Source organism: Theobroma cacao, chromosome 1 (assembly GCF_000208745.1).
Source record: "Theobroma cacao cultivar B97-61/B2 chromosome 1, Criollo_cocoa_genome_V2, whole genome shotgun sequence".
In the NCBI taxonomy this organism is placed as follows: domain Eukaryota; kingdom Viridiplantae; phylum Streptophyta; class Magnoliopsida; order Malvales; family Malvaceae; genus Theobroma; species Theobroma cacao.
Window position 1 is genome coordinate 33,716,050 of NC_030850.1, and position 21,397 is coordinate 33,737,446.

General features: G+C 33.6%; 2 protein-coding genes and 1 long non-coding RNA gene across 3 annotated transcripts; 2 read left to right on the forward strand and 1 right to left on the reverse strand.

The window, feature by feature from the left end:
• Positions 4,066–12,323, forward strand: LOC18613983 (histone-lysine N-methyltransferase ATX3). The gene is made up of 23 exons (XM_018119896.1): positions 4,066–5,526; positions 5,605–5,660; positions 5,755–5,938; positions 6,190–6,297; positions 6,398–6,466; positions 6,553–6,621; positions 6,723–6,811; positions 6,940–7,035; positions 7,149–7,284; positions 7,842–7,914; positions 8,043–8,142; positions 8,229–8,353; positions 8,648–8,793; positions 8,984–9,088; positions 9,273–9,337; positions 9,466–9,679; positions 9,980–10,066; positions 10,226–10,282; positions 10,371–10,460; positions 10,598–10,684; positions 11,423–11,497; positions 11,635–11,735; positions 11,872–12,323. The coding sequence occupies exons 1-23, from the start codon at positions 4,660–4,662 to the stop codon at positions 11,960–11,962; spliced, it is 3,090 nt and encodes a 1,029-aa protein (XP_017975385.1). The 5' UTR covers positions 4,066–4,659; the 3' UTR covers positions 11,963–12,323.
• Positions 14,018–16,116, reverse strand: LOC18613984. The gene is made up of 2 exons (XR_001927637.1): positions 16,010–16,116; positions 14,018–15,923 (listed from the first exon to the last, which is right to left on the reverse strand). It is a non-coding gene; the product is annotated as an uncharacterized LOC18613984 (long non-coding RNA).
• Positions 17,178–21,394, forward strand: LOC18613985 (probable F-box protein At3g61730). Its single transcript, XM_018119936.1, has 8 exons — positions 17,178–17,273; positions 18,371–18,570; positions 18,667–18,711; positions 18,901–19,065; positions 19,193–19,240; positions 19,751–19,921; positions 20,783–20,890; positions 21,099–21,394. The coding sequence occupies exons 1-8, from the start codon at positions 17,194–17,196 to the stop codon at positions 21,179–21,181; spliced, it is 900 nt and encodes a 299-aa protein (XP_017975425.1). The 5' UTR covers positions 17,178–17,193; the 3' UTR covers positions 21,182–21,394.

Here is a 21,397-nt window from a genome sequence, read left to right on the forward strand (position 1 = left end):
AAAAAACTTATAATAGTGCTTCAGGAAAGTTTTATTTGACAATACTGATATATTTCTTAATATAAATAATTAAATTATTTGTAAGAAACTTATAATCTATTTTGTTTTAGAGTTTTGTCTTTCTCAATATAAATGACTAAAAAATTACTGTAGTCAATATTCAATATTTTTATTTTATTATATTTAAGTTTATAATACTAAATATTAAACTATAATGTATAAAATATAAATAGTTAAATACGATATATATAATTAATAATTTCTTTTTTTACTCAAAATAATTTCTTTTCAATTAAATATAAAGTGTGAAGCATATTAAAAACATATACTCAAAATAGTTTTTTTATATAATTAGGATTAATAAAAAAAATATATTGGTGAAATTTTAAATAATAACCAATAATGTAACGTTATAACTTATATTTGAGAATTACATATACAATAATTTTTTAATTTTAAAAAATTAAAATCATTAAAAATAAAATTTACATAACAGAAAAAAAACTATGACAAGTAGAATATATAACCTATATAACAAAAACAAAAGAATATGGTTGATGATTCGTAAAAATTTAAAAAATAAAATCTATAGAAACTTAAAACATATAAGCAAATAGAACAAAATTAAAAAAATATATATAAATAAAAAAATTAAATAAAAACTTTACTTCTTTATAATTTCACAATACAATAACAAAAAAGAAGAGAGGGAAAGATGGGTGAAGAAACTTAAAAAATTAAAAAAATTAAGAACTTTAGTAAAATTAAATGAGACTTGTAAAATCATTTTATTATTTTTAATTTTTTAATTATTTAATAAAATATATTTTAAAAATATATAATATATATAAATTTTCAAAAATTTTGGGGGGCCCATGGCCTTCAATTACAAAAGAATGCTTCACCCATGTGTTAATCGTGTCATGTCGTACATTGATATGTTTAATAAACATGTTGTGTTATATATTTAACACGTTTATTAAACATATATGTATATATATTTCATATTTAAGATATCAATATTATTCGTGTCGTATTCATGTTTAACCTAAACGTGCTTCGTATTTAATTGTGTTTGATACATGTAAGATACGAAAACACAAATTATCAAGTCAAATTTCAAGTTGCGTGATTGTCTACTTTATATATTTTTTTTCTGTTCAACTAAATCTCCACATAATTTTCATGGTTTGTAAGTTTTCAAAAATATTTGTGTTAAAATTAGGACATTGGGAGGACAAAAATTTTAATTCCTAAAAAAGAAATAAAAAAATTATAATAAGACTCTCAACTCACTACATATAGAACGATAATAAAAATTAAAAATTAAATCAAAACAAAAAGAGGAAATTTTACATATATCTTTTATCATTTCAATTTTTTTCCTATGATATTTTATATTTGTTTTCTAATCAGTATTATGTGTGTAACTTCTATATACCTACAAAGGGTTAGGTTATTACTTTTATCTAATAGAATTACAAAAATATCTGTTAACAAATAGATTAATTTTGAATTGATAATACATATTTTGATAATTCATTAAAAAAATTAAAATTGTAAAAAATATAAATAAAATTTACCCAAACAAAACTTATTATCAAATTATAGATACTATTTATCCAATTTACAAATTCTGTGGTAGCATTCCTTACGCGAGCTTACGTTGGAGACAGAGAGTAGCTCGATTCGAGATAGTGCTATGCATAGGATAGTATTAGTTTTCTACTTTTAAATACAGAGATATAACTAAAAAGTTCAGTTTCCACGTCACTGCTAACATGATTAGGAAAATTGCACAATTCTTATATATATCTATTAACAAGGAAAGTGCATAATTCTTTTTCACTTTTCAAATTTCATGCACAAAATTGAAAATTTTGTTTTATTAGCAAATACTATGATCTTGAACTCCACAAAGATGGAAAGAGCCGAGGCGGTATTAATTTCATTTGTTTTCTCCATCTGGTATAACCAAAGTGGAGGAAACTATTTTGTGCCGGAATTAACGTAAGCTCAAACAATTCAGGGAGGAAAATAAAAACAATGTATAATTTTTTTATGGATGTGACATGCCAAAACGTACCGTGGATTAACAAGTAATGTAATGGTCCACTACTATAGGCACTTAACTAAACCAAGTGGGGCGGCATTAGATTGACTTAAAATTTTGGTTTATACATTAAAAAAGATAATCGGTTTTGATAAAATTATAAGTTCTTTTTGGGCATTTGTCAACGGGAATTGACAGTGGCTAGTGTGCTCAAGGTGTTTTCCACATGCCCATTTGTCGTTAATCAATGCTTTGTTTAATTTAATCAAATCTTAATCAATGCGGGAACAGGATTGGTCAAAGCTAGCCAATGAAATCGTAGGAGTAGCTTTCCTTATGATCCATATATTTCTATTTTTTTTTTCTAAGGTAACCAATGATAGATACAGAGTCCCAAACGCCAAGTTAACGGGAGAGTTGTGAACACCGAATAATGGGAGTGGCATTGCATGATCCTGATCGGGACCAAACACACTCAGTTCTGTTCGTGGGCGCTTTTAGAAATAAAGTGATTCTTCTTATAACATTATAGTATACATTGCACCATTTCGAGTTCCCTGTTTACTTCTCTCTTATAACATTATAGTATACATTGCACCATTTCGAGTTCCCTGTTTACTTCTCGGATCTTGCCTGGTTGACTGGTTCGTTTCTAGTTCACAGTATCCAATCTCCATCCTACTTGGAAATTTGGTGAACTTTACCAAAATTTGAGCATTTTTTAGGACATTAACCCCACCCAAATTTGACAGTCTCAAAAACTGAAGCTTCATGAGCTGTACAAGCTGGCTAACAGAGTCAGCGGTCAGCACATTCCTCAACCTCAACGAACCTGCTAACTTCACACTGCAAATGGTGCCCCAAGCTTCAGATTATAACAGGATTTTCCTCTAAGCATGGAGCTTAAACTCTCTGTATTTTATGATACAAGGAGTTATTGGGGATATTTCCTAAAACCCAAATATCCATTTCGAAAGTCTGATGTACACAATTAAAAACATTACAAGACTGATTGGGTTTATTGAGTGTATAATCGCCCTCATATTTTTGGAGTATCAAGAAAGCGTTTTAAATGATTTGTCGAGTGCAAGACGATTGCAAGGAGTGAAACGGTTCAGACTCTGTAATAGCAAAATTAATTAAGGAATATGGTAAATGACTACCATCTGAAAATTAGTACAACTAGACTGTCTTTTGTATAAACAGAAGAAAAGGGAAGAATGCAATTATTCTTTCTTTGGAAAGAAGGCTTTTAAAGAATGAATAGACCATAAGCCTCAGCTCAGATTCATCCCTGAATTGGCACAGAGTTACTGACTGAGCCTCCACCGAACTGTTTATATAGTATATATGCAGTGTGCACTGAAACCGGTTTCCAGATTCAAATAAAGTCTACACTTTCAATGCTTGAAACCGGTTTCCAGCTTCAAAAACCCGTTTGTAATATCCATGAGCAGTATCAGTATTAGTTTAACTATGTCTTTCTCTAACAAATCCAGATGGTAACAGGATTTCAGAGATATCAAAGCAAGGTGAATCTCATAAAGCTTGAACCTTTCAAGTCAGAAGGATTTTAAGCAGAGAGCAAGTTGCTGTAGGAGACGAGAGGTTGCGAAAGTCGCAAATGCTAGGACTATAACAAGGACGAGGGCCCTCTCCCGTACTCTTGATGCCGTCCCTAATGCCATGAGGCAAAACATAGGTTTATCAACAACCCAAAACCGCGTCGTTTTGCTTTGAGCCAGCTACCCCTTTCACGGTGTCGTATTGGTACGAAATCTTAATCCAAAAGCAGTAACTTTTTTGTACCACATTCTTGGAGTTCGGATTTAAACCTCAGTTTCACCACGACGCTACTTTCTCTAAACCCCCTGCGACAAGACAACAAAGAAGATCCACCTGTACTTTTAAAAAAGGGCAGGCGGTAGGCCCCCAAGTCGGCACCACCTGCCAGAGAGGGTAAGCCTCAAAAAACTGCCCCAAGCTTTATTCTACACGTTTCAATTTTCGTTTCGCGCTTCCAACGAACCCAAAATTTCCTCCTCCTCCCCAATCTCCCTCCGTCTTTCCAATATTTGGAGCCAAAACACGGCGCGATCTGTGCCACCCCGCCACACGACACCATATTTTTAAAGTCCATTAATTACTTAAACCAATAATAATACTCTTTAAAACCCCATAAAAAATATTTTTAAAAAATATAATAACCATCTCGCCTTCCACAAAACAAGACCTCTTCCTTTCCTTGTCCGTCTATAACTATAATAGTAGTAATAATAATAATTTCACATCGACTCTAATTACCCTTCGCCAACTTTTATTTTAATCTCTTTTGCTTAAATTTAAATATTCGAATTCGAAATTTCTTTCAGTGTTTTGTTTGGAAGATGGATAAAGCAGGGAGAAGCGTGGGAATTTTGTAGCTTCTTCCTATTTTGTGTTTCATTGTATCAATCGGGACTTTTTTAGGGTTTTTAATCGGGATTCCGGTGCGCGTGGTTTTCAATTGCGCAACCATCGACAACCGAATACTCTACATCTAGTTGGGGCCTTTTGTTTTGATGTGAATTAGGGTTTTGGTTGACGTGCGTAGATAGATAGGGGAGATGATAATCAAACGGACGTCGAAACTTGAAATGCCGAGTATGAAACGCTGCAAGATGGAAGAAGCGAGCTGCGACGACTACGAAGAAGACGATATATACTACGATTATAACGCGAACCCCAAGAAATTGAAATCGAATTGTTACTATTCCTACGGCGAATTCGAAGATATCAGCAGCGGCTCAGGTTATTGGAGCAGCGAGGGGTCATACTGGGCTGGTGAATTCGAGTCGAATTCACTGAATGTGAATAAAGCAAAGCAATCTAAGAAGAGTTCCAAGAAGAGTGTGAAGCCTCCGTTACTGAAATCATCTAGAGGAAGAACTCAAATGCTTCCTTCCAGATTCAACGACGCCCTTCTTGATTCATGGAAAAACGGCGAATTGAGTGTCGATTACGAGGATTTGAGCTTGGAGGACGATGAATTTGATAGTGGAAGGTCTGAATTTGATGGGTCGAGATATATGAAAGATATTCGATATGGAAGCTCGGATTTGTATCTAATTAGTAAGAAAAGAGAGGAAAGAGAAATGGATTATGTAGGAACTAATAGTAGTTTTGATTATGGGAATTATTTGAATTCTTCTTTGGCATTGCCCGGAACGGAGGAGTTTGTGCCTGGGTATAATGGTTATAAGGGTTTAGAGAAATTGAGAAAAGGGAGAGCTGGAAAAAGGAAAGATGTGTATAAGCCTGAGGATTTTGCTTTGGGTGATATTGTTTGGGCGAAATGTGGGAAGAGATACCCTACTTGGCCAGCTATTGTGATTGATCCGATATTGCAAGCTCCTGAAGCGGTCTTGAGTTGTTGTGTTCCTGGTGCTATTTGCGTTATGTTTTTTGGGTACTCGAAAAATGGAACTCAGAGGGTAATCTCATCTCTTAAGTTGCTTTTGTTGTTGTTTAGTTTATGGCTAGTATACTTATATATTCGCAATTACGAGCAGGACTATGCATGGGTGAAACAAGGAATGATATTCCCCTTTGCGGAATTCATGGACAGGTGTGTACTCTGTAGATGACCATTCTTGGCTGACGTTACTGTAATGCCTTCAAAATAAGGGCTTTCCTAATGTTCTTGAAATTTCCTTGTTCAGATACCAGGGGCAGACCCAGTTTTACAAGTGGAAACCAAGTGATTTTCAGATGGCACTGGAGGAGGCAATTTTGGCAGAAAATGGTTTCCTAGACTCAGGCCATAAGACCCAGCAATTAGGATACCCTGAAGCTCAACCCAGTGGTTCAAGTCAGGATCTGGATTATTTATGCTCTCAAAACCAGGTACGTTTCAGAACCACTTTTCTTGCATCTCTGAGTTGAGCTTCATGACATCAATAAACTTGTGGGGCATTTCTAATTTTGGTGACCTAAATGACATGGAATGCAATGTGTAGTTGTAGTATGCTCTAGCTCAGTTGGATTTTTCTTTCTTCTTCCTGTAAATTTTGGTTTAGCTCTCTGATTTCTCAATTTTTGGCTTATAAGGCTCACAAAGTAGTTAAGTTGTAAGAATTCCCTGTTGATTTCTGCAGGATGCAAGACCTTGCGACAGCTGTGGCTCAGTTGTCCCATTGAAAACTATGAAGAAAATGAAGAAATCTGCTTATGAGGCTGAGCTTTTGTGCAAACATTGTGCTAAGGTTGATTAAAAATTCTTACTTTGGAGGATGTAGGTATGTTTGAATCTGAACGCCAATAAAATTTTAGTTTCTTAAAATGGTGTTCATGTTTCCATTACAGCTGCGGAAATCAAAGCAGTATTGTGGCATATGCAAGAAGATATGGCACCATTCCGATGGTGGCAATTGGGTAAGATATCTGCAGTTTAGATTTTGTAACTATTTTCATCGATAAAGCAGTTGCAGAATTTGAGATTGTCGGTTTAACTGAATTAGGTCTGTTGTGATGGTTGTAATGTGTGGGTACATGCGGAATGTGACAACATCACCAGTAAACTTTTCAAGGTGTGCTTATGATTTTGAACTTGCCTGTTTTTATGTTTTTGTTCCCCTCTTATGTTATTGTTTACCTAAGTAATTAGGACTAATTTGTTCACTGTTTGAAGGATATGGAGCATACGGATTACTACTGCCCTGAATGTAAATCAAAGTTCAAGCCCAAATCATACTTAGTGAAAAGAGAGCCAAAAAACAAGTATGTTGGTTCAATCTGTGTTCCTCCTCTTTACAGTTCCATGTGAATTTACACATTTGTCTTAAGGGAACCCTCTAGATTCTTTTCTAAAGCTGTAGACTTAATAACGTGATAAAACACTAAAACAGATCTACGGAAAAAGGGGGGGAAAGTGGTGTTCCTCCTGACAAGCTAACTGTAGTCTGCAATGGCATGGAAGGAACATATATTCCAAAACTTCATTTGTAAGTCCTCAAAACCTACTAAAATATTTGGAATAGGTTAAAGTGGGTTGTTCTCTACTGTACTTCTATCTACCATAATTTGTTCTTACAAAAAGATTTTCTTCACATTCTAGAGTTCTATGTGAGTGTGGGGCATGTGGGTCAAAGAAGTATACGCTCAGTGAATGGGAACGGCATACAGGCTGTAGAGCCAAAAAATGGAAGTACAGTGTGAAAGTCAAGGACACAATGATACCTCTGGAAAAATGGGTTTGTTCTTTTACTTATTCTTCTTTTTTGATTCTTGAAGCATGGCTTTGTTCTTTTACTTGATTTATAGTTTAACTTGCTTCAAAACCCTTTTTTTTGGTAATTTATAGGATTATTAGAGCAAGAACGTACTCTTTCATTTTCCCACAGAGAAACGAGCTTTATTTCTTTTTTTAATTTTGCTTCCACCTTTTTCTGCTGAAGGTTTTTTTTCATGGCTGTTCTTTAATGTTTTTGAATCCTATGTAATACCTTTTTTTTTCTCTCCTTTGAGCAGTACATATCTGGCTTGGCCATGGTAGTAGTAACTCGTTATTGTGTAGTCCTTACATGTAACTTAAGCTTATAATGCTTTCAGATGATGTTATTAAGGCTAACTTCTGTGTGCATCCTATATAACTGATGCAAAGATACTAAATTATTGCTGCTTTCTGATTGTTATAGCTCAAGGTCCCCCAACCCTCAACCTCCCAGAAACACCAAAATAATCCCATTGTTTTCTTGTTTTTTATAATATATTCTCACATGCATTATGTATGTGTGGTTCTTGTGTGCAGATTGTTGAATATAATGCCTTTGGTGTAAATACTATGAAGTTAGATAAGCAGAAGTTGATGGGTTTTTTGCACGGTAAAATATTATTTCAATAGGACTTTATTTGTTGAAGTTCTTTGATCCCTTCCTTTTGTTTTAAGTTGCAGAAGTTAATCAATCTTTAAAAGCTTGAACTTAGTTATCTACTACTTTCATTGTAATAGAAAAATATGAGCCTGTTGATGCAAAATGGACGACAGAAAGATGTGCCATTTGTAGATGGGTTGAAGACTGGGACTATAACAAAATTATTATCTGCAACAGGTATGGTATGAATCAATTTTTTAGTTGACTTTGGCTACCATTTTATGTTTGCCAGATTTATTGGAAACAAAATTTTCTGTTTTCAGGTGTCAAATAGCTGTTCACCAAGAATGTTATGGGGCAAGCAATGTTCAAGATTTAACTTCTTGGGTTTGTAGAGCTTGTGAAACACCTGATATTGAGAGGGAGTGTTGCCTCTGCCCTGTAAAAGGCAGGTTATCTAAAATTAGCTTTCACTCCTCGTTGAGATTATATATGTACATTGTGAAGATATTTTAAGGCACTATTATAGCCATCCAATCAAAAAAAAACCCGGGGGAGGGGTGGTTGTGGTCTCTGAAATTTTGGGCCATCCAAGATTGTTATGGGGTTTGTAGAGCTTGTGAAACACCTGATATTGAGAGGGCGTGGTGCCTTTTCCCTGTAAAACGCATGCTTTTTGTGGAGTTTGACTGTTTCTTTGAACTGTTTGTTGTTCTTACAATATGTAAATCTGCTTCTCCAGGGGGTGCTCTGAAGCCTACCGATGTTGAGTCACTGTGGGTTCATGTCACATGTGCCTGGTTCCGGCCTGAAGTTGGTTTCTTGAATCATGAGAAGATGGAACCTGCTGTTGGAATCATTAAAATTCCATCAAGTTCATTTTTGAAGGTATCTTCTGAATTAAATGATCCTTTTAAACTGTTATATCTTACGATAATTCAGTTTTAAGATTTTTTGTAGGTAAGCCTGAGGTCTGGAACTGTCATCATTTTCTGCAATGCATTTTAATATTATTATGATTACATCACAACATTTGATTGCTTTTTATCTGAGTGCGCTTTAATTGTGTGGATGACAGAGTTGTGCGATTTGTAAGCAAACTCATGGCTCCTGCACCCAGTGTTGCAAGTGTGCAACTTATTTTCATGTGATGTGTGCATCAAGAGCAGGATATAGCATGGAAGTAAGTGTTTTTTTTGGCTTAATGGCAAATGTTAATCCCAGATTTATAAGTTGAGGAGTGTTATATGAACTTAAATGGTTGCTAAAATGCATATGACTGACTTTTTAAGTGCTTGTGCTTTTATAGAACGGGCACTTTTGTTCTTAACTCATATTTGTGGCTATCTTATGTATTAAATTTACAGCTACACTGCTCAGAGAAGAATGGAATACAAATGACGAAAAAGTTAGTGTATTGTGCTGTTCACAGGCAAGGATTATGTTCCTTCCCTTTTTTTTTTCTCAACAAATGGAAGGGAATACCTTTTTACCTTCTTCTCCTGTGTGCATCATTTTTATTGTTTGGATTTTATCCTTATACTTTGGTCTTTGATGCAGGAGCCCGAATCCAGATGCAGTTGTTGTCATGCATACTCCTTCAGGGGTTTTTGCTGCCAGAAACGTACTTCAGAATGAAAATGAATGTCTTAGAGGTTCAAGGTTAATTTCATCAAAAAATGCGGAGCTCCCTGGATCCCCAGCTCCAGAAACCAATGAGTTTGATGCATACTCTGCTGCAAGATGCCGTGTTTTTAGAAGATCAAAATTTAAGGTAGATGTCAGGGAACTTGTGATTTGCTGTCATTTAATTTTTTATATTCTGTTAGTATTTGCCAAATTTCCCTGATTATATTTTTATACTTCTTGAAACCTTTCTATTTTTTATCTTCATGAAGTTAAAGTCCATTAATTTTATGCGATTAATTTTGCCAATTAAGTGTGCTTTTTTAGCTAAAGTGAAAGTTGTTTGCTGGTACTAGTTACCATTAGCTTCATATAAAGTAAACTGCTAACATGATGCAATTATTGGTATCATTATTATGTTACTTATACTACTCTTGTTGTTTGCCAGAGGGCTGAAGGGGAGCCAATATTTCACCGACTGAGTGGGCCAAGTCATCATACTCTAGATGCATTAAGTGCATTGAGCACGTATAAAGTATTATTCCTGTCCTTAATGTAGTAGATCTCCTATTTTTTGAACAAAAAAGTTTTTCATTTGGAACATACATTGTTTATTTTTCCTTCTTGGTCCTTTTATATTGGTCAATGAGGTAGATAATTTACTATATTTATAAAAACCATTATCTCGTTACAGGAAGTAGATGATTCTACCGTTTTCTTGTCATTTAAAGAACGACTATTCCAGTTACAGGTAAGCTATGATTCTTGATTATGTCCCATGGTTATTTCTTCATTGATATAGTTTTCTAATTCAATCTTACATCTGTTTGTGCCTTTAGAGAACTGAGAATCACCGAGTTTGTTTTGGCAAATCTGGTATTCATGGATGGGGCCTCTTTGCACGTAGGAACATTCAGGAAGGAGAAATGGTACTTTGTTTGTGCTGCTATCTCTGTTTCTGTCCATTTCTTAAGTCATTTATGTAGATTGGGTTTGAGGTTGGACTTCATCAAGGCAACTATTATTATGTTTGGTGTGTGTTGATAGTCAGCTTGTCTATCTTCAGGTCATTGAGTATCGTGGTGAGCAGGTTAGGCGTAGTGTTGCAGATCTTAGAGAGGCACGGTATCATTCTGAAGGAAAAGATTGCTATGTAAGTTTTTTCAAATCCCCTGTTTAGTTTATGGATATGCTGCATCTGTTATTCAAACAGGTTAGATTTGACAATCTTTATGGTCTAGATTTTTAGTTTATAGACATAAAATTCATCATACTAATGAATCATCATGAAGAATAGTTCTGCACATGATCTTGTGGTGGCTTATACCATACAAGTACTACAAAAATCATTGAATTGATAAGCCAATGCCAATATTTTCTTGGTTTCATGAACTTTCAAGGTTTGATTATGCTGAAGTACCCACTTGATTAGTAGTTAGTCTTAGCATTTAATTTGATTTGGAAAATGTTACTAAACTTTTTGAAGACCACCTTGATATGTTTATGTAGATTGTATAATTTGCTGAAAGTCCAGAAAAAGATTGCATGCCATAGTTTCACTTTCAGCCAACCATCAGATATTGAACCGAATGTAGGTTAAAATAAATGTCTCTATCATCTTTGTGATCATGTATATGTTTTAAAGCATTTATAAAATGGCTGAAGTTTCTACATTTGCTGTACTCAATTGACACATGCTGGAGTCTCTAGAGCCTCCTTGATTGTCTGTAATTAATCATGTTTGAAACACCCTTGCTTTCTGGATACGTCCATTTTTAATTGTTGCTGCTGCTGCCGGCTACTTTTGTTTGGTTACTGGTTTTTAATGAGCTGCTGCCGGCTGCTTTTGTTTGGTTACTGGTTTTTAATGAGTATTCAACATACAATGCAGCTGTTCAAGATCAGTGAGGAAGTAGTGATTGATGCCACCAACAAGGGGAATATTGCACGCTTAATCAACCATTCGGTATGGCCTTATAATTGGATTGATGCTCCCTCCCCTTTTCTTTCCCACCAAAAGAAAAACAGAGGAAGTCGTTATGATTACTTCTGTAGCATTACGAGTTATCTTTTTATGCTGAAAATGTCACATCCCTTTTGCAGTGCATGCCCAATTGCTATGCACGGATCATGAGTGTTGGTGATGAGGAGAGTCGGATAGTTCTTATTGCTAAGACTGATGTGTCTGCTGGTGATGAGCTAACGTAAGATTTGTGGATTCCACTTTTCTCACTCTTTCTTTTTGTCCTTGTATATTCAAGCTAGTCTGCATTCATTTATCAATACTTCAATTGCAAATTTGGATGATATAATATCATTTACGTATGATTTGTCTGGCAGGTATGATTATTTGTTTGATCCCGATGAGCATGATGAACTAAAAGTTCCTTGCCTATGTAAAGCTCCCAACTGCCGGAGGTATATGAATTAATGTCTATACTCCTCTTTACCTACAGAAGAAGCATTAAAGAGCTCCGAACATGGGGAACCTCTCCCCATTGACATATTTGATAAAATCAGAACCGAAACAGATGAGGAATGCCACAGTGTTTGTCACACATTGAGCTTGTCATTCTTTCCTTTTTTTCCCCATAACCTCATTTTTTTGTAATTCTTTACGAATAATATGTAAATTTACCAGCTCTTCGGCTGGTGGCTTTTATTGCATGGATGTTGTTGCACTTGCACCTTATACCATCTTACCTTACAATGTGACGCCTACGCCATTTTATATACTAGAATGTACTCATGTGCGGCGCACACAAATACAATAATACATATTGTAATAATTATATTTATTATATTTTTTATTTTATAACTTTTTGTAGGTGAGGATTAAAGTAAGTTCATGTATTAAAAATTATATATGCAAAATGTTATAGTCAGTAGTTAAAAATGTAAAGTAATATTACGATAATTTGTAATTTTATATAATCATTGTTAATTTAGTTACAAAAAGTAGTGCTTGTAAACAAAAGTCTATGTAACGCTTTGGTAAAGCTTTACAAAAAATGTATTATTTTGCGTCTTTTTTAGATAGTATGTTATTGTTTTGTTAATACTTTAAATTTACATAAAAAATAGAGTGATAGTGTGCAATAAAACATGAAATTTGGTAATTAAATAATAATTTAAAATTAATAGTAATTGATATTGGGTTTAGAATCATAGAATTTTAAATCAAGGATTATAATTGAAATGATAGGATTTCAGATTGAGAATATCAAGTATTATGTTTGAAAATGTAGCATTACAAATCGATGATATAAATAAACAATATTAAGGATATTATTTATTATATTTGGAATTGAAAAATTTCAAATTAAGAATATCAAACATTAGGTTTGGACACGTAGCATTACAAATCAACGATAACAAGTATAATTATTTGATCTATATTATTGTAGATGAAGGATATAAAGATTATGTTTGGTATCATAACACCTTATATCAAGGATATCATCTATTATCAAGGATATTTAGTGGATATCATATTTGGTACTACACAAATCTCATTCTTAAGTTGATGCCATTATATATAAAAATATCAAGCATAAAATTTGATGTAATATTTAAATAGATATTATATTTAGCCGTACAGAGAGCATCTGTGAATAATTCTTGATAAAAGAAAAATCTATTTCAATACCGTTGTACTGCACGATCACAAAATCCATTTCACTTCTGACTTGGCTAAAATGCAAAAAAAAAAGTAGAAAAAGAAGCTTAAATGCTCTCACATAGGGTGAAGGAAACCATGAATGTGACTCTCTACAAAAGAGAAGAACTAAAGGAGAAATGGAAAGTGTACAAGGAATAACGTTGAGAAGCTTTTTCCTAGTGAAAAGATTTGTTGTAGAAAATGGTAGTAAGGTGGTTTGACTTATGTACTGAAATGAACGGTAATGATTTGATCATTGCTCAGATAAAAATGCAGTGAATAGTTACCTTTTAACAATCACAGGTGATCAGAAGAGACAGGTTATGCTTTGAGAGCAATAAAATTTGTGCTGCCTTGTCGCTTACGCCATTGAATTTCTTTGTCATTTTTCAGAATTACCTTTTTTTTATCTTAATTATTGTCTTTATTTTAATATCTGTAGATATTTGTGATGGTAGAGGCAGTTGTTGTATACAAAGTTAACATCAAATAGTTGAAATTGTCAAGTTGATTTCTTACATGTTGATAATCCCTTATAGTCCATGAACAAAATTAAGATAATTATCTATTGGTATGCATTTGCAGATATCTGTGATGTTAAAAGCATTTTGTTATATACAAAAGTACATAATTCTGTACATTCATTCCCACCTAGCTAACAAAAAGTTTGTCGTTATCAACAAAATTAGCATAATTCTATGACAAAGCTGAACAACTGACCTTGCTTGGTTTTGCACAGCATTTTTGTAGCACTCCCTCAAAATTAGCCTAATTCATTGTACAATTTATTCATAATAGTACAGAATTTTCAAAAGAGAAAAGTCATAGGCTAATAAAAGCAGGATAATATTAGAAATCAGTTCTTTTCATTCTAAAGAAGAGATGTACGCACCTCAAAATATTAAAAATAGCATAGAATGGTGCTTAAAACTAAATAAGCAAGATTCCTACACTTCATAAGAACAATGTATATTCTTTTGTTCTAGAAAACAAAAGGATGAAAAGTCCACTGCAACAAACAATTACAAATACTATATTACACAACTAAACAACAACTAAACTTTTACATTAGTTCCATCGGGCTAACTATCAGGCTCTTAAACTTGAAAAAGTATCCATAAACTGATGGTTTGAATGTAACTTGTTTAATTCCATAATAGAAGGAAAAAATAATGTATCAAAAAGAAGAATCCTCTCGATGCACCATAATATAGTGTCATATCAGATTAAAAGTTTACAAATCATATTATGTAAAATAGCTAATAAATAATTATTGACACCTTTATAAGCATTTGCATCATAATACATGGTGAACATACATTGTCTCAAGGTAAATAAAATAAATAAATTAACGCATTTGTGAAATCCCCATTATGTCACTAATTATGCGTAGAAATTTGAAGAGAGTAATTATCCATGGATGCACCGAAAAAAGTAAATAACAACCCCATGAGTTATTTAATTTTCCTCAAGTAGTTAAAGCCCAAAAAACAATGCTATCACCTTGAGATACAACACAACTGATGTAGATTTTTGTTGGTTTATGTTAATATCTCACGGTTTTTCACAGAGCAAAAAAAAAAAAAAAAAAACATCTCGTGGTTTTCCAATGGAAGTGAATTGAGCAAAATATTAAAACAATGTAGTATTGAAAGGTGATAACAGCCTCAATCAAAATTATAATTTCAAGCAAGGGAACTAAGAAATAAGTTATAGCAACTATATAGTTTAATCTAAATATCCCTAAAACATGTAAACAACAATCTCCTCATTCAAGATACATAACGTAGAAAAACTATGAAGCAAATGATTTACAATTGTTATAAGTGCTGACAAACAAACTGAAGCAGAATCCTCTGCGAAACAAAAAATGACAAACAAATGAATATAGAAACCCATGAATCATAGAAACAAACAAATAATTTAGGATAAGTACTAAGGAAAAGAAACAAGCATAGGACAATCAGTACATGTATAAGCAACTTTTATGAACAATCGTATATTTATTTTTCCCTGGAGGATAATATTTTCACATCAACAAATAGACAGAGAAGTTTGAAGTTTATAAAAAAGTTAGCATTTTCTTGTAAGTCAAGCAATAAATTCAAGTCCAAAATTTGTACGTAAAAAGCATAGGAATTACAGATAGCACAAACCTAACCTAAAACAGGTTTATGTAAATTTTTGGAACTTGTGAGTAATTCAATTTCCCCACAAAAGAATGGAAAAAGTCAAAGTAGAAATTAAATTCATAAACAATAACAAAAAAAATTAATAAAAACAACAACCTCAAGAACATGATAAAACAAATAGGTACATAGCAAAGAATAAATATGGTAAATTTTCGCAAGAACAAATAGAGAAATTAAAAAAGAAATAAAACCTATAACTAATAACAAAGCAAGGTCATAAACAAAGAAAATATAGGAAATCTAAAACAACTCAAAGAAGACAAACGGTGTAGAACCCAAATGGCGAAATTGAGAGGTAAACACAGGAACACATAAAAGCATAGATAAAAGAGGGAAAAAATGCAAATAGAAGGAAAAAGACAACGAAAGAGAGAAAATGCTACAGTAAACTTTTGGAACCCACAACACCTCCAGCAAAGACAATTGAAGACCCATGATTGACATCGAGAGGACAAGGCCAACAGGTCCAAAACACGGCACTGAATTCAGGGAAATCACGTCTATCTGCCGTACAAATTGGTGTCGTTGGGTTCAAATCCCTATAAACCAAAAACTTTCACGTCACTGTGAAACAATAGAAGAAACACAGATAGAAAAAAAAAGAATGATATGGGAAGGAAAAAACCTTATGTGGGCCTTAAGCTAAAACCCAACCAAACCCAAGATAAGAAACCCCTTGAAAACGTCACATGTCATACAAATAGATTTTCACTTATTGACCTCGAGGATATCCGCATGAGCTGCCTTCAATACAGAGGTATAGATATTTATTGTTGGCTCAAGAGAAATTGAAGATAAATTAAATAACATTTTACAAACCTAATTCCATTTGTACTGGAACAAGTATGTCAAAGACATCTTATCTTATTATCTAATATATATAAATTGTGTCTTAGTAACTTGTTTGAGCTACCTTTGATTGGTTAAACTCATTTGTATATACAAATTTTCCAAAGTTCTAGTCCATGGTGAGGTTTATGTTGCAGGTGAAGATGGATCTTCTATGCAAAATTAAGGTGGCATTTGATATTTTATAATATAATATAATTGTAAGGAAGATAATATTATAATGTTTGATATATTAGTAAAATAAAGATTAAAATATAAAAAAGATAATATCAATTTTCAAAATTATCCCTATATCTTAAAATATAAGTTTAATATATTTATATTTTTTTATTATTAATTTTTATATCATATCATCTCTTACATATATTTTTCATAGCATATATTTTGTTTTCATTTCTTAATATAATTTCCTATATTTTATATTTTATTTAAATTTCTTTTCTTTTAAAAAGACAATATCTAATATTTTATTTTAAGTTAAAAAATAAAAATATTGCAGAGTACAATGCAATATGATTGTATTAATTTTGGACTGCAATTACGTTACATCTATTAACTGTAATATGATTACATTGTAGTGTTTGTTATAAAATAAATATTATAATATAATTTAATTTGATCTATTATAAAAAATATATTCACACTTCTCTCATACTAAACGCTGCTTAAGCCCTTAAACCTTAGCCATTATGTTTGGAGACCTGAGCACGTTGATAAGGAACCAAGTAGCTCAAAAATATTTTAACGAGGCCCATTTTCAGATCCATTTAACTCAGCCCGATCCAGGATTCAGATCCGTAATTGAACCCGTTTCATTTTTTATTTTCCTTTTTGAATTATTTTTAAATATGAGGATTTCGCGCGTCACCTGTATAAATACCCCAAGATTGAAGGCCTCTTACAAAATATTTGAATTCGAAATTCTTCTCAGATTCACGAAGAAACAAAAGAAAAGAGAGAATGAGGAAGCGATTGAAGAGAACGAAGGGAATTTGCAGTTGCACATCTCCTCGTTGCACTGATCGCTCTTCCTTCAGTTGGTAATCTCTCTCTCTAACGATTTGGAGCTTGATCATTTTGATTCTTTCAATCGTTTTTTTATTCCATTGAAATTTGGAGCTGGTTCGACTAGTTTAATCATGTAAAATAACAAACTATGAAAGTTGAATCTGATGAAATGAGCGATCAAAAGGATTTTTAAATTTAAACTACTTTGAGTTTTAGCCGATTCAGCTAAAACAATTTGATGATAAAGCCTTTTTTTCATTTATGATAGTTCTTCTCATTCATCCAACTTCGAAGGTTCGCGCTTCTTCATGTATCGACGATGTTTTTTCGAAAAAAGAAACAAGGAAAGAAAATAAAAATCTCATTTCTGTTGATTTTTTTATCCTAAAGAAAAGGTCTCCATGAAGAATTGATCTAGAAGTTTAAATGAGTCTCTGCTCTTCAGAGACGATTCAGCGTTAGTTCTACAAATTTTGGCACTCGAAATGCATTTTTCTCCTCGAATGCAACCTGTCGCTGTTTTGGAATAGGTTGAACTAATTTCATAATGGTCAATTGAGTTCATTTAATCGTCTAAATCTGCTTGTTAGCTGAGAAATGGTGGAATTTGAACTGAACTAATTTCATAATGGTTTATTCAGTTCATTTAATCGTCATCTGAGAAATGGTGGACTCTGAAATATTCACTGACTTTTTAAAGCTCTGTAAATCTTCAAATTTCCATAATGCTTAAGGTTTCTGATTCTTTTTTTTAAAGCTTGACATTGAAGGTTCAGTTTCTGTTATTCCGTTAAATTTTCTAAGTTACCAAAGATATCCTTGATATTAATTTCCTTTCAGTTAATTCTGTTATTTGATAATATTTTAGAACAGAAGTTGATTATTGAAACGTATCTAGTTTGTACTTATTGGTTTTTGCTCAAAACAATACACGATTACTCATAAATATTCAGAAAAAAAATAAAATTCTCATGAATTAATTTTCGAGAAAGTGATCGGCCCGCCGAGTCAAGTTCATATGTTGATTCAGTTTTTTTGTTCTTTTTTTTCTCAGCAACCAAACAGTAATTAATTGTTAAATTTTTGTCATATGGTTAAATTAATCTATAACTTTCATATACTAAAAAAGGTACGAGCAGGATATGTGGACATACATAGCCAGGTTTTTGGATGGAAGATCATTGGTGATGCTGGGAGCGGCGAGTAAATGGTTCAACAGCGTCATCATGCAAGACTGTGTATGGAAGTTCGCATGCCTGCGTGATCTTCAGGTTCCTGATCCTGGCCACGTGGCATTCAGTTGGGCCAAGCTCTACGCTTCAGCTGTTGGTAACCATCAAATCCCTTTATATACACGTGTACATTAACTGTTTAATATTTAATTCCACTGCTAAACATAGCTGTCTGATTGACATGGTTTTGCAGATGGGAGTCACTCTTACATGTTCCGCCAGCAGGAGAAACATATTGGTTAGATATTTTTATCAAATCCAATGGCTTGTTAATAGTTTGGAGTTCAAAGTCTAGCACCATTAATTGTAGATTTTGTTGGATGCATTTGATTAATCTATAGCTAGAATCTGAAATTATGAGCTAGTGGTCTTAGTATAAGGACAATTTGCTATTGACTGAATTTTGTTTTTCTTGGGGAGTAATCAGACTGGATGCGCATTGGGGCGTTTTCTTTCGAATCAGAAGTAGCATTTCTGAGCGAAAGGCTGAGTGCACCTGTGAAAATCCCAAAACAAAAAATCGTAGATGAGATGCTGCAGTCGTGCGGGACATGCCTGTTAAGGAAAGTCAAGACAGGAATCTGGATAGCTGGTACTGTTAAAAATGGGGCAAATTTACTCCTGGCATTTTTCTTTTGTAGTATGGTCTCATGTTCTCATGCAAGTTGTGGTCAAAACTCTTACCTAAGTTTGTGCTTCAACATGGTTGATGTTTTCAGATCTACAGCTTGTTCGATGCCCCGTGTGTGACCAAGAAAAATGTGAAGGTGAGAAATGAAATGACTTACTGCCCATTAAAGTGCAGAGTGAGAGATTTTGTTCCTCTTATTAAGCAGATGAGAGTCTTGATAGTAGACTATGAACATGCAAGTCAAGGGTTAGAAATCTTGATCTTCACAGTTTATCTCCGTTGTCTCATTTTCTTTTGATCTCTGTTCTGTTCTCAACTACGCTCCGTTTTTTGATCTTATTTGCCACCTTAACAGCGGTGAGCTAATTAATCAACAGACTGGATATCCTTGTATTTGTCAGGACCATGCTTTACACTGGATGACGTAAAGACCAAAAAAAAAAACAATTGGCGGATGCAATCCTGCTAAAACATAAATGACTGGTTTGGTTTATATAATGCCAAATTTTATTTGAGGGCAGGTTGAGAAATCTGCAGAGCATGAGTTTAGGGTCTAAACTGTACCACACACATGAAAACTGTTCTCAAATTTTTTGATAGAAAGGAATACAGACGTCAAGGAAAAAACTTGATTGTTTTTATGTAGGGACAATGCAGATGTTGGATGCCAGGCACATTGAGCTGTTCCTTAGTCAGGGGTACCAGGATGGAAGTTGGGACTATGAGCTTGTTGGATCTCATGAAATCAAAAAAAGAGTACCAGGAGCTTATGGGTCCATTTTTGACTTCAAATACCTCACAAGCAAGACAGCAGCAGGTAAAATTTTATTCTCCACCTGAAGTTTACTCATTCTGTCATTGTCTTCTTGTCAAGAATGCATTCACATTACTTAGCCCCTGTGGATAGAATCAATCAACAATTATTGAGATGAAAATGCTTTGGTGGCTGCCCGATCCATTCATGACCAAGCCAGAAAAGTTTATTAACTGAGCTTTGCTTAATGAATTAGGTATGAAACCTCTTTGTTCCACCAAGCTGACATGTGTGCTCCAACAGACTGCTAAGATTTAATTGAAAATTGATAACTGAACTTACTTTATAGGACGGGATTGGGGCAGCTTTTTGGTGTTATAATATTTCAGTTTTCTTTAACCATTCAACAAATTCTATAATAAGTTGGTGAGACGGAATAGTCCTTGTTTCTTCAATTTCATCTAGTATAAGGATAAAGGATAGTCCTCTTATTGCTTGCTTGCTTGCATAACTAAACCTTGAATAATCCTCTTAATCAATAATGCACAACTTCCAACTGTCTTTTAAAATGAAAGTTCCATTCATCATTAGCAACTTCTTAATTAATTGGTTATATCACTGATTTAGAATACTGACCTTCCGATTTATGGGGGGTTCAACCAACCAGATTTACTGCTAGAGCATCTTCCTGTCACTTATCATCTCAATTTCCTGCATCAAATGTCAAACAGTACTAGAACACAGTAATTACTCTATTACGTAAATAAAGCTCTATATGGAGCTAGCTAATCATGAGAAAGCCTTTACTTTTCTGATCCTAAATAGGTGGCTGTAAAAGCTTCTCTGAGTTAAGTGAGATTGGTTTACTCCCCTTACTGGAAAAGATGCTGAACAATCTGATTTTGTTTGCCAATAAACTGGCAGGGGTCTTCAATTATAAGTCATGGATAGGACGAGCCAATGACTTTCAACCAAAAGCTATAATTACTCTTCATGCAGTTGCAGTCAACACCAATTTACTAGAAAATCAAGGTAACAAGTCCACAATCTGCAAATCTTGTGAAAAAAATAATTAAAAGGAAATTTGCAAATTACATGGACTGATTGGGTGTAGCTGGCATAGTTTGGAGCTATTCACCGTGGATTTCAACTATGAATGACAAGATTGATTGGAGAAGATTTCTTTTCCAATTAATTAATTTGTTGTGATTTGTTCAGTTTTCTTTCTTTTTCTAAGCAGGAATTCTAATAAAGTACCATACCATGAGAGCAGGAGCTGAAGGAGAAATTGTTTCGATTAGAATCTCTCAGCAGCTTCTATGATACTGGTTGAACCCCCACACGTCATTGCAGTAGTTCTGTTCCAAGGCCGTTTGTGACTACTTTCGAAAATTTCTCATCATTCAAATTGATTTGTTCTTACTTCTAACTGTTCCGTTAGAATAGGAAAGTAGAACTCAAAACATATGAAAATTGGTATTCCCCCACGTAGACTACTTTTTCTGCTCAGCATCAAAATGACAGGTCACAGATTAGGAC

What these genes read in the sequence shown, in the direction of transcription:
- LOC18613983 (XM_018119896.1), top strand. Translation starts at nt 4,660, where the DNA reads ATGATAATCAAACGGACGTCGAAACTTGAAATGCCGAGTATGAAACGC. An exon ending in CATCAAGTTCATTTTTGAAG is followed by an intron (nt 8,794 to 8,983) that starts GTATCTTCTGAA and finishes TGTGGATGACAG; the next exon opens with AGTTGTGCGATTTGTAAGCA. An exon ending in TTAGAAGATCAAAATTTAAG is followed by an intron (nt 9,680 to 9,979) that starts GTAGATGTCAGG and finishes GTTGTTTGCCAG; the next exon opens with AGGGCTGAAGGGGAGCCAAT.
- LOC18613985 (XM_018119936.1), top strand. Translation starts at nt 17,194, where the DNA reads ATGAGGAAGCGATTGAAGAGAACGAAGGGAATTTGCAGTTGCACATCT. An exon ending in CCAGCAGGAGAAACATATTG is followed by an intron (nt 18,712 to 18,900) that starts GTTAGATATTTT and finishes GGGAGTAATCAG; the next exon opens with ACTGGATGCGCATTGGGGCG. An exon ending in CAATTTACTAGAAAATCAAG is followed by an intron (nt 20,891 to 21,098) that starts GTAACAAGTCCA and finishes TTTTCTAAGCAG; the next exon opens with GAATTCTAATAAAGTACCAT.